The 26090-nt window shown below is 44.0% G+C and overlaps 1 protein-coding gene across 1 annotated transcript; it reads left to right on the forward strand.

Annotated features, from left to right (window-relative positions):
• The first annotated feature begins 579 nt into the window (after positions 1–579).
• LOC124258908 (syntaxin-17-like) lies at positions 580–25773 on the forward strand. Its single transcript, XM_046692972.1, has 9 exons — positions 580–788; positions 2621–2772; positions 3046–3265; positions 15325–15476; positions 16942–16992; positions 17751–17837; positions 18141–18277; positions 21011–21319; positions 25455–25773. The coding sequence occupies exons 2-9, from the start codon at positions 2623–2625 to the stop codon at positions 25771–25773; spliced, it is 1425 nt and encodes a 474-aa protein (XP_046548928.1). The 5' UTR covers positions 580–788; positions 2621–2622.
• Positions 25774–26090: the final 317 nt, after the last annotated feature.

Raw genomic sequence — 26090 nt, forward strand, 5'->3', positions numbered from 1 at the left:
GATACTAACTTGTGCGCTCAAGATATTAACTTGAGCGCTCAAGATAATTTTTATTTTATGAGGTCCCTTCAGCGCTTCCGTACTAACTCGTGCGCTCAAGATAGATTTTATTTCATCAGGTCCCTTCAGCGCTTCCGTAGATAACAACTGTGTTGTGTGATTACGGTTTTTTGTCAAACGATGACATATTGTAATAATTGAAACAAAGTACTAAATTCTTAAGCGCAGTCTTTGTTTTTTAGTATTTTCGATGATATGTAACAGTCTTAAGGGCGTTGCAGAAAGGTGCGAGTGAGTCTGTGGGATGACTCCACGCCCTGCTACATTCGTCCTACATATACTCATGCAAATAATGGTTGTGATTTTTTAGGGCCGTTTCGGTTTTGCCTTTCAAATGCCAGTTTGACGTGTAAGCCTTTTGACTAGTGCTATTTTCGGTTTGCTGGGCTCTGTCTCTCAAACCTGCGCGTCATCAACTTGTTTTATAGAAGAGACGGATCCCAGTTTATTGTCACGGACAGGAGCCAGTGGACTAAACTCCACACATGACTGGTCTTAGAGAATGTACGCGCAAATGATTTGTTCTGAGATCTTTTGGGACAGATCCCAGTAAGAATAGGAAAATAAGAAAAGTCATGTTTTGAGTCTACCACCAACTAAAAACAAACGGAGATGTTGAGAAGGGAAATTCGTTACATGAAAAGGAGATTCAGCATACACGTATTGTTTCCTAGTCTTTAAAATCCGTCATTAGTTTCCACATCGGAACCCACTGTGCATGTAAACAGGTAGATGTATTGCTATTGCGTAGTCAATCTTTTTCTAGTTGGCTCTACGTCCTTGTAAGTAGTGTTCCCTGCTTGAGTTTCTTCTTAACAAACTAATTTAGTTTTGTATGTAACGTACGACAATAGTTCATGTTTTGGAAAAGTGGTATATTCTAAATCTACCATTGAAATTGGGTGTTGGCGATTAGGTGGTTGACTCTTGAGAGTGTACTGGGTTCGAATCCCGAATCTGTACTTTACTGAGAAAGGGTAATACCAAATATAACATGTGTTGCAAGTATGTGTTTGTGTTATGGCTTGTATCTTTGTAAAATCACCATGTCAGAAAGATATGCTGCTCTCCTAGAGTAAAAGAAAATGTATATTTATATGTTTTAGTGAGTGAGTTTAGTTTTACGCCGCCCCACTCAGCAATATTCCAGCTATATGGCGGCAGTCTGAAAATAATCAAGTCTGGACCAGACAATCCAGTGATCAACAGCATGAGCATCGATCTGCGCAATTGGGAACCGATGACATGTGTCAACCAAATCAGCAAGCCTGACCACCCGATCCCATTAGTCACCTATTACGACAAGCATGGGTTACTGAAGGTCAATATTCTAACCCCGGACCTTCACGGGTATAAATGTTTTAGTGATTATTAACAATATAAATAAATAGTAGATTTTTAAGGCCTCGCCTCCTGAAGGTTTGGCAAAGGAGGAATGTAGTTGTACAATCTGTCAGTGTTTCCATCTTTTTTTTATACAGCCTGATGATGATATATTCCTAGTTACCACCATACATCTCAGCTTGGCAGTCATAACCCTCTCATATCATGTTAGAAGCAGCTTTTCCATCATAGGAAATGCAACAAATTATGTGATCATCACCTTAAAGATTGTTTGCAAATTACTGTGATGAATTATTGCAAATGGCACCTGACTAACTAATCCACTCTAGGCAGAATACCAGCCTCTAAACAGGTGACAATAAATCTCGAGGCATACTGATCAGACTGGAAACACAAAATATATATGAAAAGATCTCATTTTCAGTGAAAGAAACTTGTTATTTGTTTAACATCATATGTTTACATGTGTTGTAGATATTTGAATCAAATACTTTATTGAATCAGGAAAACCTTTTCAGACATCACACAAATATAGGTTATCTCAAACCTTTAGCATGCCTTCCATGATAATTATTGGGCGGTGGGGTAGCGTAGTGGTTAAAACGTTCGTTCGTCACGCCGAAGACCCGGGTTCGGTTCCCCTCATGGGTACAATATGTGAAGCCCATTTCTGGTGTCCCCCGTCGTGATATAGCTGGAATATTGCTAAAAGCGAGTGTAAAACTAAACTCACTCACTCACTCCATGATAATTATGAAACAAAGTGTATCTGAATCAATAATTTCAGTAGTCATGGAGACAGCACATTTTATCTGAGATGCCATACCAAATTTCCTTGGTAAACAAGGTTTTGTACAATGTTGATATTTTCTTCTAAGTTGTTATTTCTTGATACAAAAGAGTAAAATAATACATGTAAGCCACTTTTCACTTATTGGTCCTGTTGTAAATAAAATGCAAGTCTTTTGTCGAAAGCAACAACATAAGTTATTTCTATGATAATATTGCAATAGTAACTGTAAGTCTAACAGTTAAAGTGTTCGCTCATCACGTCAAAAACCCTGGTTCGATTCACTTCATTGGTACAATATGTGAAGCCTATTTCTGGTGTCCCCTGCAGTGAATATTGCTAGAATAATACTCACTTATTGAGTCAGTTGTTTTGGGAAGTTAGCTGATACTGTTCATGTGTTTAGATGTGGTCACTCCCTTCCAGATATGTCTTTTGAGAAGTCCCCCATGCAGGCGGTGAGCCACCCTGTACAGAAATATCCCATTAAAAGACTGGAACCATCAGTATCCAAGTTTCTCAAGGTTCTTGAGATAGACTTGGACAGACTGCAGAGACACAGGCTGAATATGGAGAAGGTAGGGAAGACATGATGTGAGCTGGTTCAGAATTAGAACTTTTGTATGAGAGGTTGTTGTCATCATGATAGTCATGTACACAGATGATCATGTTGCAGCTCAAAATACAAACTTTGTCCTAACTGAAAATGGAAACCATTTTAACACTTCCATGTTCATTTGGTTTTGGATAATAAGGAACTGGCTACATTTCATTCCACATGTTTAATACATCCTGTATTTAGCACCGTGATGTTTATGACATAGTGTCAGTAAAGTGTCTGTGTGTTTCAGCTGCTTTCACAGGAGAACTGGAAAGGCCTGAACAAGGAACAGATCAATGCCTCCCGCACCATCCAACAGATAAAGGCTAACATTCGGGAGATTGAGAAGGCCCGCGGGCAGATAGTGGAGGAGGACCTGGCCAAATTTGATGACAAGGTGGAGTGCATGAAGGAGAAGGCTGTCCAGTCCATAAAGGCCTTTGTTACTGAAACTCTCCCAACCAACTCAGGTAGACATGACACAGATGCTGTGCTGGGTATTTCAGTGTGTGGGGATACCTAATCTATAGAGGCCTTTGTTACTGAGACTCTCCCAACCAACTCAGGTAGACATGACACAGATGCTGTGGCTGGGTATTTCAGTGTGTGGGGATACCTAATCTATAGGGGCCTTTGTTACTGAGACTCTCCCAACCAACTCAGGTAGACATGACACAGATGCTGTGGCTGGGTATTTCAAGTGTGTGGGGATACCTAATCTATAGGGGCCTTTGTTACTGAGACTCTCCCAACCAACTCAGGTAGACATGACACAGATGCTATGGCTGGGTATTTCAGTGTGTGGGGGATACCTAATCTATAGAGGCCTTTGTTACTGAGACTCTCCCAACCAACTCAGGTAGACATGACACAGATGCTGTGGCTGGGTATTTCAGTGTGTGGGGATACCTAATGTATAGGGGCCTTTGTTACTGAGACTCTCCCAACCAACTCAGGTAGACATGACACAGATGCTGTGGCTGGGTATTTCAGTGTGTGGGGATACCTAATCTATAGGGGCCTTTGTTACTGAGACTCTCCCAACCAACTCAGGTAGACATGACACAGATGCTGTGGCTGGGTATTTCAGTGTGTGGGGGATACCTAATCTATAGGGGCCTTTGTTACTGAGACTCTCCCAACCAACTCAGGTAGACATGACACAGATGCTGTGGCTGGGTATTTCAGTGTGTGGGGATACCTAATCTATAGGGGCCTTTGTTACTGAATATCTCTCCCAACCAACTCAGGTAGACATGACACAGATGCTGTGGCTGGGTATTTCAGTGTGGGGATACCTAATCTATAGGGGCCTTTGTTACTGAGACTCTCCCAACCAACTCAGGTAGACATGACACAGATGCTGTGGCTGGGTATTTCAGTGTGTGGGAGATACCTAATCTATAGGGGCCTTTGTTACTGAGACTCTCCCAACCAACTCAGGTAGACATGACACAGATGCTGTGGCTGGGTATTTCAGTGTGTGGGGATACCTAATCTATAGGGGCCTTTGTTACTGAGACTCTCCCAACCAACTCAGGTAGACATGACACAGATGCTGTGGCTGGGTATTTCAGTGTGTGGGGATACCTAATCTATAGGGCCTTTGTTACTGAGACTCTCCCAACCAACTCAGGTAGACATGACACAGATGCTGTGGCTGGGTATTTCAGTGTGTGGGGATACCTAATCTATAGGGGCCTTTGTTACTGAGACTCTCCCAACCAACTCAGGTAGACATGACACAGATGCTGTGGCTGGGTATTTCAGTGTGTGGGGATACCTAATCTATAGGGGCCTTTGTTACTGAGACTCTCCCAACCAACTCAGGTAGACATGACACAGATGCTGTGCTGGGTATTTCAGTGTGTGGGGATACCTAATCTATAGGGGCCTTTGTTACTGAGACTCTCCCAACCAACTCAGGTAGACATGACACAGATGCTGTGGCTGGGTATTTCAGTGTGTGGGGATACCTAATCTATAGGGGCCTTTGTTACTGAGACTCTCCCAACCAACTCAGGTAGACATGACACAGATGCTGTGGCTGGGTATTTCAGTGTGTGGGGATACCTAATCTATAGGGGGCCTTTGTTACTGAGACTCTCCCAACCAACTCAGGTAGACATGACACAGATGCTGTGGCTGGGTATTTCAGTGTGTGGGGATACCTAATCTATAGGGGGCCTTTGTTACTGAGACTCTCCCAACCAACTCAGGTAGACATGACACAGATGCTGTGCTGGGTATTTCAGTGTGTGGGGATACCTAATCTATAGGGGGCCTTTGTTACTGAGACTCTCCCAACCAACTCAGGTAGACATGACACAGATGCTGTGGCTGGGTATTTCAGTGTGTGGGGATACCTAATCTATAGGGGCCTTTGTTACTGAGACTCTCCCAACCAACTCAGGTAGACATGACACAGATGCTGTGCTGGGTATTTCAGTGTGTGGGGATACCTAATCTATAGGGGCCTTTGTTACTGAGACTCTCCCAACCAACTCAGGTAGACATGACACAGATGCTGTGGCTGGGTATTTCAGTGTGTGGGAGATACCTAATCTATAGGGGCCTTTGTTACTGAGACTCTCCCAACCAACTCAGGTAGACATGACACAGATGCTGTGCTGGGTATTTCAGTGTGTGGGGGATACCTAATCTATAGGGGCCTTTGTTACTGAGACTCTCCCAACCAACTCAGGTAGACATGACACAGATGCTGTGGCTGGGTATTTCAGTGTGATACCTAATCTGTATCAGTGTGTGGGGGGCCTTTGTTATGAGACTCTCCCAACCAATCAGGTAGACAGGACACAGATGCTGTTATTTTTCCTTATCCTGACTCATGCTTATTGCTTGTCCTCTTCTTCTTGCGAACATAGTGGAACACGTGTATCTCCCAATTGAAGTTCCCTTCAATAAAAAATCACTAATTAGTACTCACCACGAGTTACCTCCCTTCCACAAGCGCGGGAACGAGGGCGCCACCTCAACCCATGTGCCTCACTCTCTCCTTCTTCGCCCAGTGAGCTGGACGTGAGAGCGTCTGTGTCTCCCAACACACTATATCCTTTATTTATATTTAGTTTAGTACCTCTTATATTCAGTTATAGAGGTGTAACTAGTATCCTTATTCAACTTGCATTGATTATTAGTCGTGTTTCTGCTGTTTTATTCACGGTTTGCCGTGTTTGTTCAGCAGTTTACGTTAATGAGAATCTGCACAGGTTGTAAACTACGTTATTCCGCTACCGATCCACATTTAAAATGCCCTAGTTGCATTACTCCATGTTCTATTGTTTCTCGTTGTAAATTATGTATTAATTTACCAATTTCTGCCTTTGATAAATATTTATGTTCCGTTTTGAGATGGAAGGCAGATAAATCTCGCAACAATCTTCAATCATGGCTAATAGATCGGAATAATATACCCTGTCAACTGTTGACTGACGACCCGCCACCGGCTGGTGGCCTGCCTGAGTTTCCCTCTGGGGATAAGCGTGGGAAGCAGTCCGCTATGTCCAAGAAGCGACCTGCATCTCAAGACATTCCGTCTTCACAGTCTAAGACTAGGAAAGCGTCCACATCATCTCAACGTACGCTTCGAACCCCCAGGTCCACAGCTTCGTCAAAAGGGAAATCTACGAAAGCTACAAATAATTTTGCCTCCGATATTCTACCTGTCTCAGAATTATGTTTATATGATGATGACATTCCGATTATCATTCCAGATGTACGTCATAAGAAACGTCCAGTACCTGCTACCGTCACTACAGCGCAGATCAACACGCAACCAGAGATGCCTACGCTGACGCCGGAGTTTATGATTGAGGGTCCCGTCACTTTCACAGAGAGGCCACCCTCAACGCCAGCGCAGACCGTCCCAGACGACCTGGTCAACCAAATCATGAGACTGATGGAGGACCGTTACGGTTTACAGAGGCCCCAGAGCCACGGGCCCCAGAGCCCAACCCATAATAAGTCATACAGGGCCCCAGAGCCCGCCTTGGCTTCGCGTAGGGCCCTAGAGCCCACAAACGCGCCTCCGCAAAGGGCAACCCAGCCCGTAGCGATCACTTCGCAAAGGAAGTCCCAGGACGCCTCCGCAAAGGAGCTAGAGCCTCTCCAGTTGCGAGGGATATCGCGGTGAAGGAGCGCTTCGCCGAGCCCACACCCTGTAGAACACAGAGGTCATTCGCGAAGCAAGCGCTCATATGTCGATTCGGACACTGACTCGATACATTCGCGAAGGTCGTGAAGGCTAAGTGGCTCCAAATCTACCTGGCCCAGAAGATTTAGAAGAGCTTCGCGAAGTCCCCAGCGTTCGCCGAGGATATCTCCTCCAAGGTCTCCTTACACTAGCCACTCGTCAGTCCGTTCACCACAGTCCTCTCATAGATCTTCCTACAGATCTAGGACTATGACATGTGACCCTACATCAGAGGAAGAAGGTATCATTTTCTCTGATGCTGAGATTAGATACTGGATGGTGAATGAATTACAACTTGCCTCCCCATCGAAGAACGAGAATTCAACTCAGACTTACCTGATGAAGGATGATGATGTAGACAATATCACCTGACCTCCTATTGACCAGATTGCAGCGGTACCAGCTAATCTGGATACAGCCTGTTCCAAATCTTCGAAAGTCCAATCTACACATTTCCCGGTCTTCAATGCCAAGAAATTTGTTGGACACAATATGGACCCCTTTTTCAAGGCCCAGGATATTGATGACAACTTTAAATTAATCAGTGATGCCAAGTCCAGAAGTTACAGAGTAGACGATCGCAAAATTGGCTCCAATTAGATACCATCTCCAGGAGAATGTTCTTTGGATTGAATAGATCTAGAACTATTAATGAAACTCTCATCACCAAGTTCAAGAATTCTACAGAGGAGGAAGATAGAATGATCTACTCAGCTCTACTCATGCAGAAAAGAGACCACCAATTTCTTACAGAGCACCTGTCAGCTTACTGAAACTACTACCATGGCTCGTCGGCAAGGCTTACTAGCCTCCTGCTCTTGGGATAAGCAATTTCACAGAATCTCTATACACAGCTCCATGGTCATCAGCCTTACTGTTTGGTGGCAACATAGACAAGGTCTCCAAAGAAGTATCTAAAGACTCGAGAGAGGTACTTATGATCAGATCCATGGATACCTTAGCGAACGTCATTAAACAGTCAACACAGAGATACTCGGGCAAGTCTAAGTTTTCGGGGCTACAGAAAGCACGGGACAAGAAATTAGCTGCAGCTAAAGATCCCAAGGATTCTTTTCGTCGCCCATACAACAAATTTAGGGGAGGATCAGCTAGAGGCAGATCATCCAGAGGTGCCCGTGGATTTAGACGATGAAATTCAGGTTCGGAACGACTGGAGTCTTCCACCCCCAGCCGTTCCAGTACAACCGTCTCAAGTGGGTGGACGCCTTCAGCTACACTGGGAAAACTGGGGAATACTACAAGATCCATATGTATCCAACATCCTACAGCACGGATATCTAATACAACTCAAGGCCAAGCCTCCGTTAACAGTCAACCCACAGGGTTCAACGTTCAACCGGCACAACTACCTATGTTAAGAGAAACAGTACTTACTCTACTAAACAAACAGGCCTTAGAAGTTCTGGATCAACGAAACATCTTACCAGGTTTCTACTCCCCAGTTTTCCTAGTGCTGAAGAAAAATTCCAAGGAGAAGTTTCGTCTCATATACAACATGAGCATCTTCAACAGAGAATATCTATGCAAACCACCAACGCTTTGCAGATGATACACTTACCGCAACTCCTCGCATTTAATTCGTCCCAAAGATTACATGGCCAGCATAGATTTGCAAGACGCATATCTACACATTCGATTCATCCCAACTCAAGGAAATATCTAAGATTTATCCTAGACGGAAACATTACCAATGGAAGGTTCTTCCCTTCGAATCACATCGCCCCTTGGGTATTCACAAGAGTGACCAAGCCTATTGTCTCATACCTACATCGTCAAGGTCTTCGCAGCTTTTACCTAGACGACGGTATACAAGTGGATCCAGATCCACAGCCGCCTCAGACTACAGCTGAACTTTATAATCAAGCTACTAACACAATTAGGATGGTTAGTAAATCTACTCAAGTCGGACCTAGAACCAACGCAGGATCTGCAATTTCTAGGTATAACGATTTCTAACAGCTCAGAATCGTATTGTAGTCCCGAGGACAGATGGATCAAGATCCAACAACTTATTCCTCAAGCCCTACTCTCTCCGTTACCACTACGGCAGTGGCAGAGCCTATTGGGACTACTCACATCAGCTCAAGACTTGACAGTCAGAGGCAGGCTTCAATTACGTCCGTTACAAGTCCTCATCAATGCTCATCTTGAGGACCCTCTACCATTCAGTCTACCAGATTATGTCAAACCACATCTACTCTGGTGGACCAGGAGATTGAATGTTTGCGCAGGCGTCTCCTTAGTAGAGCCGGAATCGAAAACACATCTCTACGTGGACGCGTCACTACAAGGTTGGGGAGCCCACCTTGCCGGCAGGACAGCGTCAGGCCTATGGAGCAATCAAGAGAGCAAATGTCACATAAATCTGCTAGAGATGCAAGCAGTCATAAATGCCATAAGTCACTGGAGCAACCTACTACAGAACACTCAGTTGATGGTTCACACAGACAATTCAACAGTGGCGTTTTATGTGAAAATCAGTCAAACGCAGAGCCTCCATCTCATTTTGGTCGCGCCCTACTGGCCAGCGAGAACTTGGTTTCCAGATCTCATTCAAGTAATGGGAAAACCAAGTCTTCAGCTCCCACAACGCGCCAATCTATTGATACATCCGCACACCAAACAAGTGCACGAAACACCAGAAGCATTCCAACTTCACGTATGGATTGTATCAAGGCATGTCTGAATAAGAGAGGTTATTCTGCCAGAGCGGCTAAAGCGGTCAAGCTTGCACTACGTAACTCAACTCGTAACTTATACGATGACAAATGGCACAGTTTTGTCAATTACGCTGCTAAGAAAGGATTTACAGCCAGATATGCTACACATCCTCAAGTGGCAGATTTCTTATGTTATCTACGGCAAACTAAGAATCTAAAAGGCTCAACCTTGTCCACTTATCTTGCAGCTATAAGTTCTGTCATAACTATGAGAACGGGCGTCAAGTTAACAAAAACACCAGAGTTACTCGCTTTGTTACGAGCGTTCCGATTGGAGGATCAGAAACGGAAGTTTCACGCTCCAGCCTGGGATCTAAATATAGTGCTCCAACACCTCACTAGTGAGGCTTATGAACCATTGCTATCTACATCGTTTGAATCACTGACCCACAAAACCTTATTCCTGTTAGCACTAGCTACTGCCGCCAGGATGTCAGAGATTCACGCATTGGATTACGAGAGAATACGCTTTGATGATATTCATAACATCGCTCATCTGGGACTTCGCTGGGATTTTATAGCGAAAAACCAACTGCCAGGTCAACCAGACAGATTATTCCACGTCCCAGCTCTCTCATCCATACTTGGACCGCATGATACGATGGATCTATCACTATGCCCAGTAAGAGCACTGAAAATATATCTCCAACGATCCAAACAGAGCAGAGGGAAATTCAAGAGATTATTTATCCCTATATCTACAGCTACGCAGACGGAAGTCTCACGTACTACTATCTCTATCTGGATCAGAACTGTCATACTACGTGCCTACAAGGCTGCAGGACTCGACCCTCCAAGAGCTTCTAATCCTCACGAAATTAGAGCGCTAGCCTCAACTCTCGCTCTACATGGGAATTGCTGTTGAATACCATAATGGAGGGATGTTTCTGGAGATCCGATATGGTGTTTGCCAACCACTATCTGAGAGATATCACCACCGAGGACGTCTCAGGTATCCACCATTTCGGGTCCCATGGTCCTCGCCAACAGTTGACAGTTCCACGGAGAAGATAAGTCTATCTTACAGATTTTATACTTATCTGATAACAGTACTAATAGCTACATGCTATCTATATATTTTGCTTAAGTTTAATTTATTATCTTAAGCTCAGTACTATGGTTTTATATCATACTATATATAAGCTTACAACTCCTAGGAGTTTTGCTATTATATATATGTTCAGCTTAAGTTTCATCAATCCTTAAGCTCAGTCATATGGTCATATTCATAAATGTATTAGCTAACAAACTCTAAGGAGTTGGTTACTATTATACAGCTTAAGTTATAATTATATCTTAAGCACAGTACTATACTATTATAGCTTAAATATATGCATATCTTAAGCTTAATACTTTGGTTCATTTATAAAAGTATCCACTATAAACTCACAGAAGTTTATACTATCACATTAATAGCTTCAGCTTACATTAATGTTGTATATACTTTTATCATATTCAGTAAATTGTAATAACCTTTATATGGCAGCTGATAAGTTAAGCAGCAGGAATTCATCAGTTCAGTGCCTTTATGAAGTTCCCATAGGGTTATTACAATCATCACAGTTCAAATCACTAATTATTAAAATCCAAAGTATATATATTCCCACCTCCTTTTCCATCGGATTCTACAAGCAATAAGCATGAGTCAGGATAAGGAAAAATATGAAATTTTTAGAGTAAAATTAATATTTTATACTTATCCTGACTCATGAGGTAAGCCCTCCCGTCCTCCCCACTTAACACTTTGGATTTCTTCGGAAAAATAAAGTGTCGGGCTCGAAACAAAAGGAGAGAGTGAGGCACATGGGTTGAGGTGGCGCCCTCGTTCCCGCGCTTGTGGAAGGGAGGTAACTCGTGGTGAGTATTAATTAGTGATTTTTTAATTGAAGGGAACTTCAATTGGGAGATACACGTGTTCCACTATGTTCGCAAGAAGAAGAAGACAAGCAATAAGCATGAGTCAGGATAAGTATAAAATATTAATTTTACTCTAAAAATTTCATTTTTACTGAGACTCTCCCAACCAACTCAGGTAGACATGACACAGATGCTGTGGCTGGGTATTTTAGTGTGTAGGGGATACCTAATCTATAGGGGCCTTTGTTACTGAGACTCTCCCAAACAGCTCAGGTAGACATGACACAGATGCTGTGGCTGGATATTTCAGTGTGTAGGATAGCCAGTCTGTAGAGGCCTTTGTTGCTGAGACTTCCACTTAGGTAACCACAGCAAATCAAGGGAGACTAGTAGGACTGGATATTGCCCTGATTCACATTTTGTGATATGTTGCAATAATTTAAGAGATATTGCAATACATATTGTGATATATTGACTGGAATGTTTCTGTTCAAGTGCATACATCATAAATTCATAATAGCTCTCTGTGTGCGATATCACCTTCTTAGTTGCTGTTACACCATACTTTCATGCTTCCTGTCCCCATCGTGTATGGCAATGGTTTACCGATAAATAACATGATATAGAGCCTTAATGTGGAATGTTTAGTTGAAGTATTGCAACAAAATTTTGCGAACATAATAATAAAGGTAACGGTATAACATGATTTTCATGGTCAGTGTTGTTTGTTCCAACAGAACGCACTTCAATGCAGTATTTAATGATCCTCATAATAAACAAGTTGACATCGATAAAACTCTCTACCTAACATATGTGCCATTATGAAACAAACAAATATAACAAAATAATGTGAATTCTGAAATGGTCACTCAGAGCCAGAGGCTCTACTAATAAGTCCAAATTAAAAATTGGTCCATTTGAGGCCACTTAATTCCTCAAAAACATCACATATGAAACCATTCAAACCAACAAAACTTAGAATATTTGGCACGTTTGGAGCCACTTAAAGATAATTCCACTTGTAAAATGTTACATGAAGCCAACAGAACTAAAAGTATATTTGGCACATTTTTCCTTATCCTGACTCATGCTCTTTTGCTTGTCTTCTTCTTCTTGCGAACGTAGTGGAACACTTGTATCTCCTATTGAAGCTCCCTTCAATAAAGAATAGACGTAAAATCACTCCTACCAAGAGTTATCTCTCCAGCCGTTTTAGGCGGGAAACTGTGGCGCCACCGTGCCCACATGCCTCACTCTCTCCTTCTTCGCCCTGTGGGCAGGTTGTGAGAGCACCTGTGTCTCCTATACGGCACTATATCCTTTAATTAAACTAGTTATTCTCCTCTATTCTAAATCAGTGAGGCATGAGACCCACAACTATTTGGGGCACGCCTTTTGAACAGCGAGAATATGAATTCCTATTCTCATACAAGACCTAGGACTGTCTCTACTGCAACTACCAGAGTGTATGAATCTACTAGTACATCCTCACACAAAGCAGGCGCACGGCAACCCGGAGGCGTTTCGGCTGCACGTGTGGACGGTATCAGGCATGTTTGATCAAGAGAGGATATTTCGTCAGAGCAGCGAAAGCAGTCACACTAGCTTTACGCAAGTCTTCACACAACTTGTCTGAAGACAAGTAGTGACGCTTCGAGACAAAAGATACGTTTCGAGGATCGGCTTCACAGCCATGAAAGTGACACATCCTCAAGTGGCGGACTACCTTTGTCACCTAGACAAAGGAAGCAGTTAAAAGGGTCAACACTCTCAACATACCTAGCGGCATTGAGATCAGTTATCGTCATGAGGACGAGTGCAACTGACAAAAGTACCAGAGTTACTGGCCTTACTACACCCTTTTAATTGGAGGACCAACATCAGAGATTTAAAGCTCCGGTATGGGACCTCAGCGTTGTTCTACGACATCTCACTAGTGACATCTACGAACCATTACAGAGAACATCATTAGAGTTCTTGACGCAGAAGGCGTTGTTCCTGATAACATTAGTAACAGCAGCAAGGAAGTCGGAAATACATGTTCTGGATTTGAGAGAACACGATTTGATACAAATCAAATATCGTGCATATGGGACTGAGATGGGACTTCATAGCAAAGAATCTACTGTCAGGTCATCCAGACAGACAGTTCCACGTCCCAACACTATCATCAACCCTTGGACCACAGGATACGCAGGTCTTATCCTCGTGCCCAGAACGAGCATGGAAAGTTTACCTACAACGTTCCAGGTACATGAGACGGAAATTCAAGTGTCTTTTCATCTCGATATCAACAGCGGCACAGACGAAGGTCTTCCGCACTAAGATATCAAGCTGGATCAGAACTGTCATCCTACGGGCCTACAAAGCAGCAGGACTGGATCCTCCAAGAGCCTCCAACCCACATGAAGTGAGAGCTCTAACGCAACGCTCTCTATACTTGGGAATCGCTCTATCAGGACGATAATGGAGGGCTGCTTCTAGAAATGGGACATGGTGGTTGCCAACCATCATTTGAAGAACATCGCCCCTGAGGACGGCTCTTACTTTCACCATTTCGGCCCACTTATTGTAACACAACAATTGACAGTCCCACTAAGGCGCTGAGACGGAGTCTCGCCCTTTGTATCGCATGACTTAATAAGCTTACACTCAGCGGAGTTCTGCTTAAATCACAATGCTCGTCTAACAACTAGCATAAGTGATATGACCCAGTACTTGTAAGGATACTTGTACCGGAATGGGTCGCTTCTCCACTTGATGCTTGCATCAAGAGATAGAGTCGCAAAATCCACTTAAAATGTTAACAGAAGAAAGGACCAAAAAGTTAACTATTGTGGTCCCCCCATTTAAAGGCAGCTGGAAGGTCAGGGTCGCAACAGCAGCAGAGTTTACCAGTAAATAAGTTACGAAGTTCCCGTAGGGGGGTATATAATGGCGTAAAATTCACTAAAAGAAATCCTAAAGTGCTTTTCCCACCACCTTTTCTGTCAGTTCTACAAGCAAAAGAGCATGAGTCAGGATAAGGAAAAATATGTAATTTTCTGAATAAAATTGATATTTTATACTTATCCTGACTCATGAGGTAAGCCCACCCAGCCTCCCCACTAGACACTTTGGATTTCCCTGCAAATTCAAGTGTCGGGCTCATAATCAGCTCAGAGAGTGAGGCATGTGGGCACGGTGGCGCCACAGTTTCCCGCCTAAAACGGCTGGAGAGATAACTCTTGGTAGGAGTGTTTTTACGTCTATTCTTTATTGAAGGGAGCTTCAATAGGAGATACAAGTGTTCCACTATGTTCGCAAGAAGAAGAAGACAAGAAAAAGAGCATGAGTCAGGATAAGTATAAAGTATCAATTTTATTCAGAAAATTACATTTTTAGAACACTTTTTGTTGCTATGGAAATCAAGGGCAAATAATTCAAAGGGAGCTAACTCTGGAAGACCCACTATATTGCAGAATCTGAACCATATCGCGATATTCATATTGTGAGATACTGTACCAGTTTATCGGTAATATTACACAGACTCAGAGACTAGTTTAAGTGTCATGCTACATGAGACCGCTCTGAGAAGACAAATGGATAAATATTAGTACAGTCTTTTAACTGACGTATGAAAGGGTTTAGAAACAGTAGGTTGAAGGATGTTGTAGATGTTATTTAATATATAAACAAAAGAAATTAACAATGAACAGTATCATGTTAACTTTGATAGATTCCTGCAGCTCCTCGCCCACCACACCCTCCTGCCCTAGCGCTGACATTACCTCCACCAGTCTTCCCTCATCACTTGGCAACCACCAGGTCCAGCTTCATGTCGTCCCCCACAACACAGAGGCAGCAGCATCATGGGAGAACCTACAGGAGGTAATCCTCTCACTACTGGGCTGTACAGCATTAATCTGTACTTACTGTTAGTCCTCTCACTACTGGATTACACACTTAATCTGTACTTACTGTCAGTCCTCTCACTACTGGATTACACACTTAATGTGTACTTACTGTCAGTCCTCTCACTACTGGGCTGTACAGCATTAATCTGTACTTACTGTTAGTCCTCTCACTACTGGATTACACACTTAATCTGTACTTACTGTCAGTCCTCTCACTACTGGATTACACACTTAATGTGTACTTACTGTCAGTCCTCTCACTACTGGATTACACACTTAATCTGTACTTACTGTCAGTCCTCTCACTACTGGGCTGTACTCCATTAATCTGTACTTACTGTTAGTCCTCTCACTACTGGATTACACACTTAATGTGTACTTACTGTCAGTCCTCTCACTACTGGGCTGTACACTTAATCTGTAATTACTGTCACTCCTCTCACTACTGGGCTGTACACACTTAATCTGTACTTACTGTCAGTCCTCTCACTACTGGGCTGTACACTTAATCTGTAATTACTGTCACTCCTCTAACTACTGGGTTGTACACACTTAATCTGTACTTGCTGTCAGTCCTCTCACTACTGGGCTGTACACTTAATCTGTACTTACTGTCAGTCCTCTCACTACTGGGCTGTACACTTAATCTGTACTTACTGTCAGTCCTCTCACTACTGGGCTGTACACTTAATCTGTACTTACTGTCAGTCCTCTCACTACTGGGCTGTACACTTAATCTGTAATTACTGTCACTCCTCTAACTATTGGGCTGTACACACTTAATCTGTACTTGCTGTCAGTCCTCTCACTACTGGGCTGTACACTTAATCTGTACTTACTGTCAGTCCTCTCACTACTGGGCTGTACACTTAATCTGTACTTACTGTCAGTCCTCTCACTACTGGATTACACACTTAATGTGTACTTACTGTCAGTCCTCTCGCTACTGGATTGTACACATAATCTGTACTAACTGTCAGTCCTCTCACTACTGGATTGTACAAGTAATCTATACTTACTGTCAGTCCTCTCACTACTGGATTACACACTTAATGTGTACTACTGTCAGTCCTCTCACTACTGGATTATACACTTAATCTGTACTTACTGCCAGTCCTCTCACTACTGGATTACAATTTACATTTAGGCTGTACATAGCATCTGGGAAAAGACAAATCTCTAAATCATTGCTTGTCATTTGTTATTTCATGATGCTATGCATGATCTATGAATGAAACATACCTTTCATGGATAATGTACCTTTCAAAGCAAACTGGCCTCCTATCGGTTGTCTGACTGAGCTAAAGCCTGTATTAAATACCAATTTATCTGAATTTACATTAGTTTTCAAGAATGCAAATTAAGTTATTCTATCTTTCAAACAGTGTATGGCTTCCATGATTCCCCATGCACATATTCCTGCTGATCTGTTTTTTCAGAACCTGGTAGAGCTGAATGAGATGATCCATGAATTTGCTTCAATGGTCGATGTATGTATCAACTATAATCTAACACTGAAAATGTCCTATCTATGTATGCTACAACTGTAATGTGACATTAAAAATGTCTAATCAATGTATGTATTTGCTATAATCTAGCATCAAAAGTGTCCTATCAATGTGGGTATCAACTATAGTCTAACATCGAAAGTGTCCTATCAATGTGGGTATCAACTATAGTCTAACATCGAAAGTGTCCTATCAATGTGGGTATCAACTATAGTCTAACATCGAAAGTGTCCTATCAATGTGGGTATGAACTATAGTCTAACATCAAAAGTGTCCTATCAATGTGGTTATCAACTATAGTCTAACATCGAAAGTGTCCTATCAATGTGGGTATCAACTATAGTCTAACATCGAAAGTGTCCTATCAATGTGGGTATCAACTATAGTCTAACATCAAAAGTGTCCTATCAATGTGGTTATCAACTATAGTCTAACATCGAAAGTGTCCTATCAATGTGGGTATCAACTATAGTCTAACATCGAAAGTGTCCTATCAATGTGGGTATCAACTATAATCTAACATCAAAAGTGTCCTATCAATGTGGGTATCAACTATAATCTAACATCAAAAGTGTCCTATTAAAGTGGGTATCAACTATAATCTAACATCCAAAGTGTCCATATCAATGTGGGTATCAACTATAATCTAACGTTCTGTAGAGCATACTGCCTGTGACTATGAAAGTAAGACGTACAATGTGATGGCATTTGTGACTTGAATGTGTTTGTTATGTTCACAGCACCAGGGGGATCAGTTGGACCACATAGAAGACAACATCGACAAGGCGCAGCATGATGTCAATGCAGGAGCCCTTAGTCTTGGGAAGGTATGTGATGTGTCAGTAACAGTCTTTGTGCCAGGGTTCATTATGATCTGTTCGTGGCTAATACCCAGCCATCTTCTTGCAATAAATATTGAGGCTTTTACAGGATTTTCTTTCACTTTTACCTTCAGATTCTCATCAGATATTTGTTACAAACTAAGGTTGAAGTGTGATGAGTCAGATGAGCTACAAAGCCTTGTGGCCAAGGTATATCTTTGTCTATGGTGTTCGTAAGCTAGTCATGTTTCTGTTCCTTGAACATATGTGTCTCCATGCATTAATTGGACCAGCATCTTTGTGTTTCAGGCAGCCAAGTACAAGGCGGTCATCTTTCCTGTAGTAGGGGCTGTAATAGGAGGGGTGGTGGCAGGACCCGTTGGAGCGATTGCTGCCGCCAAGCTTGGTGGAGTTGTAGGGGTAGCAGCAGGCGGAGTGGCAGGTCAGTAGGTTTTCAGCCGTTCCAATGGTTTCACCTGAAGTACCCTGGTTGTTAAATTCAACTCACGCTCGTGTGAGTGATAAGGAAAATTATCTTTGTTAATAAGAGCTCAGTGTGTAGGCCTGTGCAGCTTCCTTAATTTTCCTTATCCTGACTCGTGCTATAATCCCATTTTCCTTTCAAAGGTTATGTGGAAACCTGAATCCCTTTGTTCCCAAGAACAGTCAAAATTCACTCACCCATGTAGAGCCCCACTTTCCCACCAAAGCCATCCCATTGACCTGAGCCATGCTCTTATCACTCTCTCCTCCATCGCGGACGGTTGGGGCGGTTTCCTGGGTCCCTTTACGGCTTATATACTTTTATCCTTAGGCCAAATTTTCAAACTAAAGCCGTGAATTGTATTCTAGAACCTTCTATTATCATAACAATGTATTTATTTAAGTAAATAACAGCTAATTTCTGAGATTTTCTCACTCCATTTCAGGTGACTGTTTGTACACGGTCGCATGTAAACAATGCCTGATTCACACCCTGTGTGCTCCTCTTGCTTGAACACATCATGTTCTTTTGCCTCACGTTGTATATGTTGTGCTCATTTATCAGAATTTGCATTTAATTAATATCATTTTACCTTATCCTGACTCATGCTTATTGCTTATCTCCCTTCTCCTTTCGACGGTTAAGTGGAAACTTGAATCCCTTTCAATTCCCTGAGGCGATCGTAATATCACTCATCCATGAGTAGCCTCCCTTTTCCCACCAAAATGGGTCCCTTTTGCAGCATACATCCTTTGTTTTTTGGCCTTTTAGTCTAAATTTGTGGCCGTGAATTGCATTAAGATACTTTTTAGATTCATCACGATGTATTTATTATGTAAATTTCTACTATATTCTGTGTTTTACACTCCATTGCAGGTGGTTGTTTACCAATGGTGGCATGTCAACAGTGCAGATTTCGTTCATCTCCAGCTGATCCTCACCCTGTTTGCCCCTCTTGCTGTGATTATTCGTGATCCTTAGTCTCACTTTGTGAATATTGTGTATCAACCATCTTATTTAATAAATATTTGTTAGCACGTTTACACAAGGTCTCAGATAAACAAAAGCATATCAGCAAGGCAGCGACTGTGAGGGGTGAATCTCAGGCATCGGAGTGTGAGTTGTCACAGATCACTATGGAGAATTCCCCCGGGGTTTCTCCCATCTCTGTTGCTCTTACAGAGACAGTTACTGAATCTACTTCTGAGAGGAAGTCACCACACAAGAAAGAGACTGAACAACAACGTTTGGCAATTTGGAAAAGAAAAAGAGGGCGTCTAGATTGTCTGGACATCGTCATCAGCGAGATCTAATCATCTACACATACTAATAGATCAGAGGGGTCTATGAATGCACCTACATCATTCAAGAACGCCTCAACGTATCTAGACAGATCACCACCGGTTCTCGAACCGCAGATCATCTTGACGACTTCACAGAGCACGTCTAGTAGTACCCCTGCAGGGTGCGTGAACCCTAGTTCTCAGAAACATACATCCAAGACGTCATCACCTAAAAGGAAACATTCGTCTCATCACAGATCTTCGTCTACAACGTCAGGGTCCGAGAACCTTTCTAGTGATAATCAGCATACTTCGCCGCAGTCCGTGAACCAATCTAGTTTGGGTCTACCGCAGAGAGAATTAGTATCTGGAGAAGAGTTCGCGAACTCTCATAAACGGAGATCGTCATCTCATCGTCGTCAGCAGCGAAGTACTGCGACTACATCGCAGACTTGCCCGAACCCTTCGTATTCGACAAACCCGTCCGTGGACCAGGATTTTGTGGCTAGTGTTACACGACAAATAGTCTTAGCTATGCAACAACAACGTTCAGCGAAGAATAAACAGCCGATTACTCATTCTACTCCTACGGCATCTTACCCGTGAAGGTCCAGGTTAGAATATTGATCTTCAGTAACCCATTCTTGTCGTAAGAGGCAACTAACGGGATCGGGTGGTCAGGCTCACTGACTTGGTTGACACGTCATCGGTTCCCAATTGCGCAGATTGATACTCATGCTGTTGATCACTGGATTGTCTGGTCCAGACTTGATTATTTACAGACTGCCGCCATATAGCTGGACTATTGCTGAGTGCAGCGTAAAACTAGACTCACTCACTCACTCAATCACTCAATCACTCACTCCTACAGCATCTATCAACGATTCTGTCCATGATGAAGCTTACGGGCTTCAGATACCAGTGTCCATGAACTAGACAATTCAGCTATCTGCCTAGACTCTGAAGTTTTGTCTTGGATAGCTGATGGCATACCGATATCTTCGCCATCTCATAACTCGAACTCGTCTGAGACATATAGCATAGTGGACGAAGATTTAGACGTACGTTCTTTGGACTAGCTAGATCTCGAGCTATCAACGAAGCTTTGATCATCAACTTCCAGAACCCGAAAACGGAGACACAGAAGAAAGATCAGGAATTTATGTCCAATCACCTGGTGTGTACATCGGCAGGATTGACCTTAGTTCGTCAACAAGGACTCCTCTGTTCTTGCAACTGGCCAGACTATCATATTAAGTCCCTATTGCGGCAACCTTGGGCTGCATCTACACTATTTGACAGCGTCTTGAGAAGTATGCAAGGACAACAGAGATCAGGTGCTCAACAGATCCATGCAGATGATGAATAATATGTATCGGCAATTGTTGCATCGAGGACTATTCTGCTCAAAGTTCCCAGGTGTACAGAAGGCCAAGCATAAGAAGGCTTCAGGCTTTCACGAGGCAAATCAAGGAATTTTCACCGACCATACAACAACTCAAGAAGACGTTCCGGGAGAGGTCGCTCATCAGGAGGCTCCTGCTCCTCGGGTCAGTGAAGATCAGGTTCGGACCAACTGGGTCGTCCCTCACAGTTGTGGGACGTCTAGGCTACTACTGGGAAAATTGGAGAATCCTACAAGATGACTATGTTCTACAGGTGTTACGTGAAGGCTACGAGATTCAGCTCAAGGCGACACCACCTCTCACGTCACACCACAGGTGCATCATTACCCAAAGCTTCACCTCAGCAAACTGACGGAAGCCATTGAATCACTACTTCTAAAGAACGCCGTAGAGATTCTAGAATGCAGTCTCACACCAGGATTCTACTCTCCAAGCGTGTATACATTTACATAATATACAAGATAGCAGGTTATAAATAACAACAATATTTCATTTTTTAAATAATGTATTAAATATGTGATTCAGTAATTTAGAAAGGCCTTTAAGGTCGCTGGTAGTAGACAAGAGTATCTTAAAGATGGACAAAATTGGAAATTCTAAGTATTTAGCATTCAGAGATTGATGTTGCAGTTGGAGAAAAGCTTCATCTAAACAAGTAACTCATCTCCAACAGCATTTGAAACACAAAGTGGACATTGTCGGTCTTCACATGGAATGCTTAACCATCGGCCTGACTAGATGTTCTGAACTTCAAAATATATATTATATTTTTAAACTTATCCTATCTCACGACTTACACCTCTCTCTCTTCATTCGACCATGAGTGGAAACGAATTAAAACTTTGCTCAAGACCTACCTTGCCCCTCTCCCCGTGCTGTGCATGCCTTCCTGTCTCAGTCGTGCTCACTAGTCCATGACAGCACGAGGCATGCGCAGTCCTCACCCACGTGATCACCTCACATACTCATTCTCTTTCTTGTCGCTCCACTGAGTGGACGTGGAAAATTTTTCGTCAGAGAATTGCTCAAAATGGTTAAGCCTGTTAAGGCCAGTAAACGGAAGTTTTGCGTCCGTTGTAATAAAGTATTTTCAGCATGGGACCCTCACACGTCGTGTTGATTGTGTGGGTGCTTGTGACTGGGACACGCTGTCCTAAGTGTTCAGGTCTGTCTAATGAGGCGTTTAAATCTTACAAACGTTGCTTGTGCCAGGCGTTTGGCAGATAGGGCTAGGACTATTTCTGCGGGGTCTGGTCCATCTCCCGCTAAGAAACAATGCTTAGATCGCCCCACCCTCACTGCTCACCGTTCTCAATCGTCGTCTCGCCTGGCCGAAGATTTTATGGACAACCGTCAGATTCCTATTTATCTGAGAACGTGAGACGGCTTTTAGGGGAGGTTCCCTCACCCAGTTTACGTTCTCAGGAGCGTACCAGGGTGGTAACGACCGATATTTCTTCTACGCCAGACCTGCGATCTACATTATCTCGTAGGTCTGTTTCTTCGGAACGATCACAGACTTCGAGAACTTCTAAGCATTCATCGTCAAAGCGGGGATCGGCGCGGTTGGAACGTATTCCCGTTCTCCTAATTCCACGGTTTCATCTAACCGGAACAATTCACCCACACGAGTTGAATCACCATCTGGTGCGAAGGTTCGAATGCGTTCTTCCACGGCTGGCAAGAGTCGTTCTAGGTCTCGTTCACTTTCTAGAGCCGACTCACATAGCCGAACCGGCTCACCTTACCGAACCGGCTCACCTTGCCGAACCGACTCACATCGCCGAGCTGGCTCACACAGCCGAGCCGACTCACTTAGCCGAACCGGCTCACCTTACCGAACCGGCTCACCCTGCCGAAGCGACTCACATCGCCGAGCCGGCTCACACAGCCGAACCGGCTCACCATGCCGAACCGACTCACACGGCCGAACCGGCTCACACGGCCGAACCGGCTCACCAGAACATCCTCGAATGAGTTCAGTTGATCGAACTGATTCACGTAGTCGAATGGGTTCCTCTGGCCGTACTGTTTCACGTACTCAAATAGGTTCACCAGGACGAACCGCTTCACATTCCGACTCAATTCACCTCAACAGGTGTTTCCGTTCGACTCACCACAGCGTTTTGATTCCCCGTAGTCGGTTCAGTCTCACCTAGTCGAAGTGGTTCGCCATTTCCATCCGGTTCACCTAACCGCTTGGTGTCTTTGCGTCAGAGGGATAATAGAAATCGGTCTCATTCACCTCAGGGGAATCAGAATATCCCCTCTAGCCAGCCTTGTGCTAGTAGCGTCTTCACGGTCAGTGCCTTCCCATGATAGTACACATCAGCAACGCCGTTCTGTACGCGGGTGGTTTCACCTGCTAGGCAGCGTTACGCTTCAGTGGATCAGCGTTCACCTTCACGCCTTTCCACTTCTATTTTGCCCGTCACAGATTATTGCTGAGTCTTGGAATCCTGCTATTGATTCCGCTCCAGCGCCGGATTTAGATACCATGCTTCGTGCCGTTACGTCTGCTTGGAATCAGTGTCACTCGTCCTCACATGTTCAACAATCGTCTGGCGTACTTAGCAATAATCGTTCGTGGGATTTGAGGATCGGACTCGATCTCAGACTACTTTCCTTCACCTGGGCAGTCAGACATCTCCACTCCTGATGGCAGTTTTGATGTTGTTGAACCGGCTCACGTGTTAGCCTGGATAGTTGAAAAACTTCAGCTACCTCTTAGTAAATCTCCAGATGATTTGGCCACGTCTTATGCCATGACTAATAGAGATGTTGCCAGTATCACACTTCCTTTGCGCCCATGTCTTCAACAATTGCCTTCTTCTCTTGACGCGGCTTTCAACAAGCTTAGAAGGGACGAAGGATGGTTTGTCTGCTCCAAGGTTCAGACCATCCACGGCACATACTCATGGTGTGAAACTTTGGTCAGCGGCACCTTCAGTCGATGATGACATTTCCATGGTCTGTGGCAAGCGTTCCATTTCGCCCAGATTTGGTGGAAGACAGGGAATTGGCTCACTTAGATACTACGGTTAGCCATGCTATCCCTGCCATTAGCTGCATTATTTCAGCTGTTGGCGCTGTTGCGGAGGCGGTCAACCATGCATATCTGGACCAGGGCGCATACATCAGGGTAGTAGTATGACTCTGATTTTAGACCAATTCCAGGTGGTCTTCGAGCAATTGTCTCATTTTTGGCTATTTACTTGCAATACGGCGATCGGGTCCGTTGAATTTCTCCTCATGGGAAGATAGATTCAAGGCTGAATTATTTCGTCAACCATGGTCGGGGATCACGGTGTTCAGTGGGGCTATTGCTGAAATCGCATCCAAGGTGGACCGTCTTAACCAATTTCAAGTATCTGTTGATCTCTTGGAATTGCAAAAATTCAGCTCCAAGATTCTATTCGCATGGCTTAACCGCATTAATTTATTCCCTTCCAACCCAGACCTCCGGGACTGTATGAAAGGCACGGCCTTCTCAAGCACGCGTGGCAGAGGCAGGAGGCCATTTTCAGTGGTTCCGCGATCACGCCGCCTCTATCGACCCGACACGGAACTGGACATAGACAGTCCAAACAGTGACTCCACGGAAGTCAGAGCTCGGATTGGTTCTGCCGGATCCGGTGGTTCCAGTGTTCGATTCCCCTGTAGGAGGGAGGTTAGGTCTGTTTGCTCCCAACTGGGAGGTTCTGGGAGATCCTTTTGTCACAATGACTCTCATTCACGGCTATCGACTGCCTGTGGTCGGGGATCCACCCCTCACCACTCAACCCTTGCAGCAAATATATCCTCTGGATCGGGCTGCAGTCCTTTCGACTACAATCCAAACTCTACTGGAGAAACATGCAATAGAACACCTAGATCAGGTGTGCATAACTCCAGGATTTTACTCCCCGATTTTTCTGGTGCCAAAGAAAAACTCCAGCAAGTTGCGTCTCATCTTCAATATGAAGACATTCAATGCTCGATTCCTGCAACAACCACCTCATTTTCGCATGGTATCGGTCAGTCTTCTCCGCTCAATTCTGAAGAAAGGGATTTCCTCATATCCCTAGATCTTCAAGAGCGCATACCTGCACATTCGATTCACCCAGATCATCGGAAATATCTCAGGTTCACCTTCCGGGGGCCATCACTACCAATGGAACGTCCTTCCATTTGGAATCTCTGACCCGTGGCTTTTTACTTCGGGTGACCAAACCCATCAGCAGTTTCCTACATTCTCGGGAGTGACTTTCGAAGCTATATCGACGCGATTGTATTCAGGCACAACAGGATCCAAACGTTCTTCAAATCCATCGGGGAGTTCACCATCAGGCTGCTCAAACAGTTAGGGTGGCTCCTCAATTCTACGAAGTCGGAGTTAACACCCACTCGCAGACTTCAGTTCATAGGAGCAATCTTCGACACAGAACAAGCCAAGTTGTTTGTTCCCCAGGACAGGTGGACCAAAATTCAGCGTCTGGTTCCGCTTAGCCTTGATCACCCCAGAACTCTCGCCAGTGGCAAGAGTTGCTAGGCGTCTTAACGTCAGCTCAGGCTCTGACTTACAGAGGTCAACTGCAGCCGCCCACTTCAGTTATTTCTGCGCCCTCATCTTCAAAACCAACAACCCTCAGGTGTTGATTAGGTTACCCAGGGAACTACGCCCAATTCCTCGTTGGTGGCTCAAGCGTACAGAATGTTTGCCCGGCGTCTCTTTGGTGCCATTCAGTCCAACCCATCAGTTGTTTGTGGGCGCCTCTCTAGAAGGTTAAGAGCCCACTTCCTTCAGCATCAAGTGGCAGGGCAGTGGTGAGTCGAAGACAAGTCACTCCACATAAACATTCTGGAGTTCAAAGGCAGTATTACTGGCGATTCAGCACTGGGCGGCTCTACTCAAGATGTCTCACCTGCTGATACAGTCCGACAACTTCGGCGGTAGTGTGGTACATCAATCACCTAGGGTCGGACGGGCTCAGCAGCACTCTACAGTGGACGTTTCGTTTCTATCTTCTGATAGATTCTCTCAACATCGCCGCAAGAGCCAGGCACATTCCGGAACAAAGAGCGTGATTGCCGCTGTCTCTCGTTC

The sequence above is a fragment of the Haliotis rubra genome, unplaced genomic scaffold (genome assembly GCF_003918875.1).
Source record: "Haliotis rubra isolate DU_JTF1 unplaced genomic scaffold, ASM391887v1 Scf701, whole genome shotgun sequence".
Taxonomy (NCBI): Eukaryota; Metazoa; Mollusca; class Gastropoda; order Lepetellida; family Haliotidae; genus Haliotis; species Haliotis rubra.

Coding starts and splice junctions, on each gene's coding strand:
- LOC124258908 (XM_046692972.1), top strand. CDS start 2,623: ATGTCTTTTGAGAAGTCCCCCATGCAGGCGGTGAGCCACCCTGTACAG. Junction 16,993..17,750: donor AATTTGCTTCAATGGTCGAT/GTATGTATCAAC, acceptor TTATGTTCACAG/CACCAGGGGGATCAGTTGGA. Junction 17,838..18,140: donor GAGCCCTTAGTCTTGGGAAG/GTATGTGATGTG, acceptor TTTGTGTTTCAG/GCAGCCAAGTACAAGGCGGT.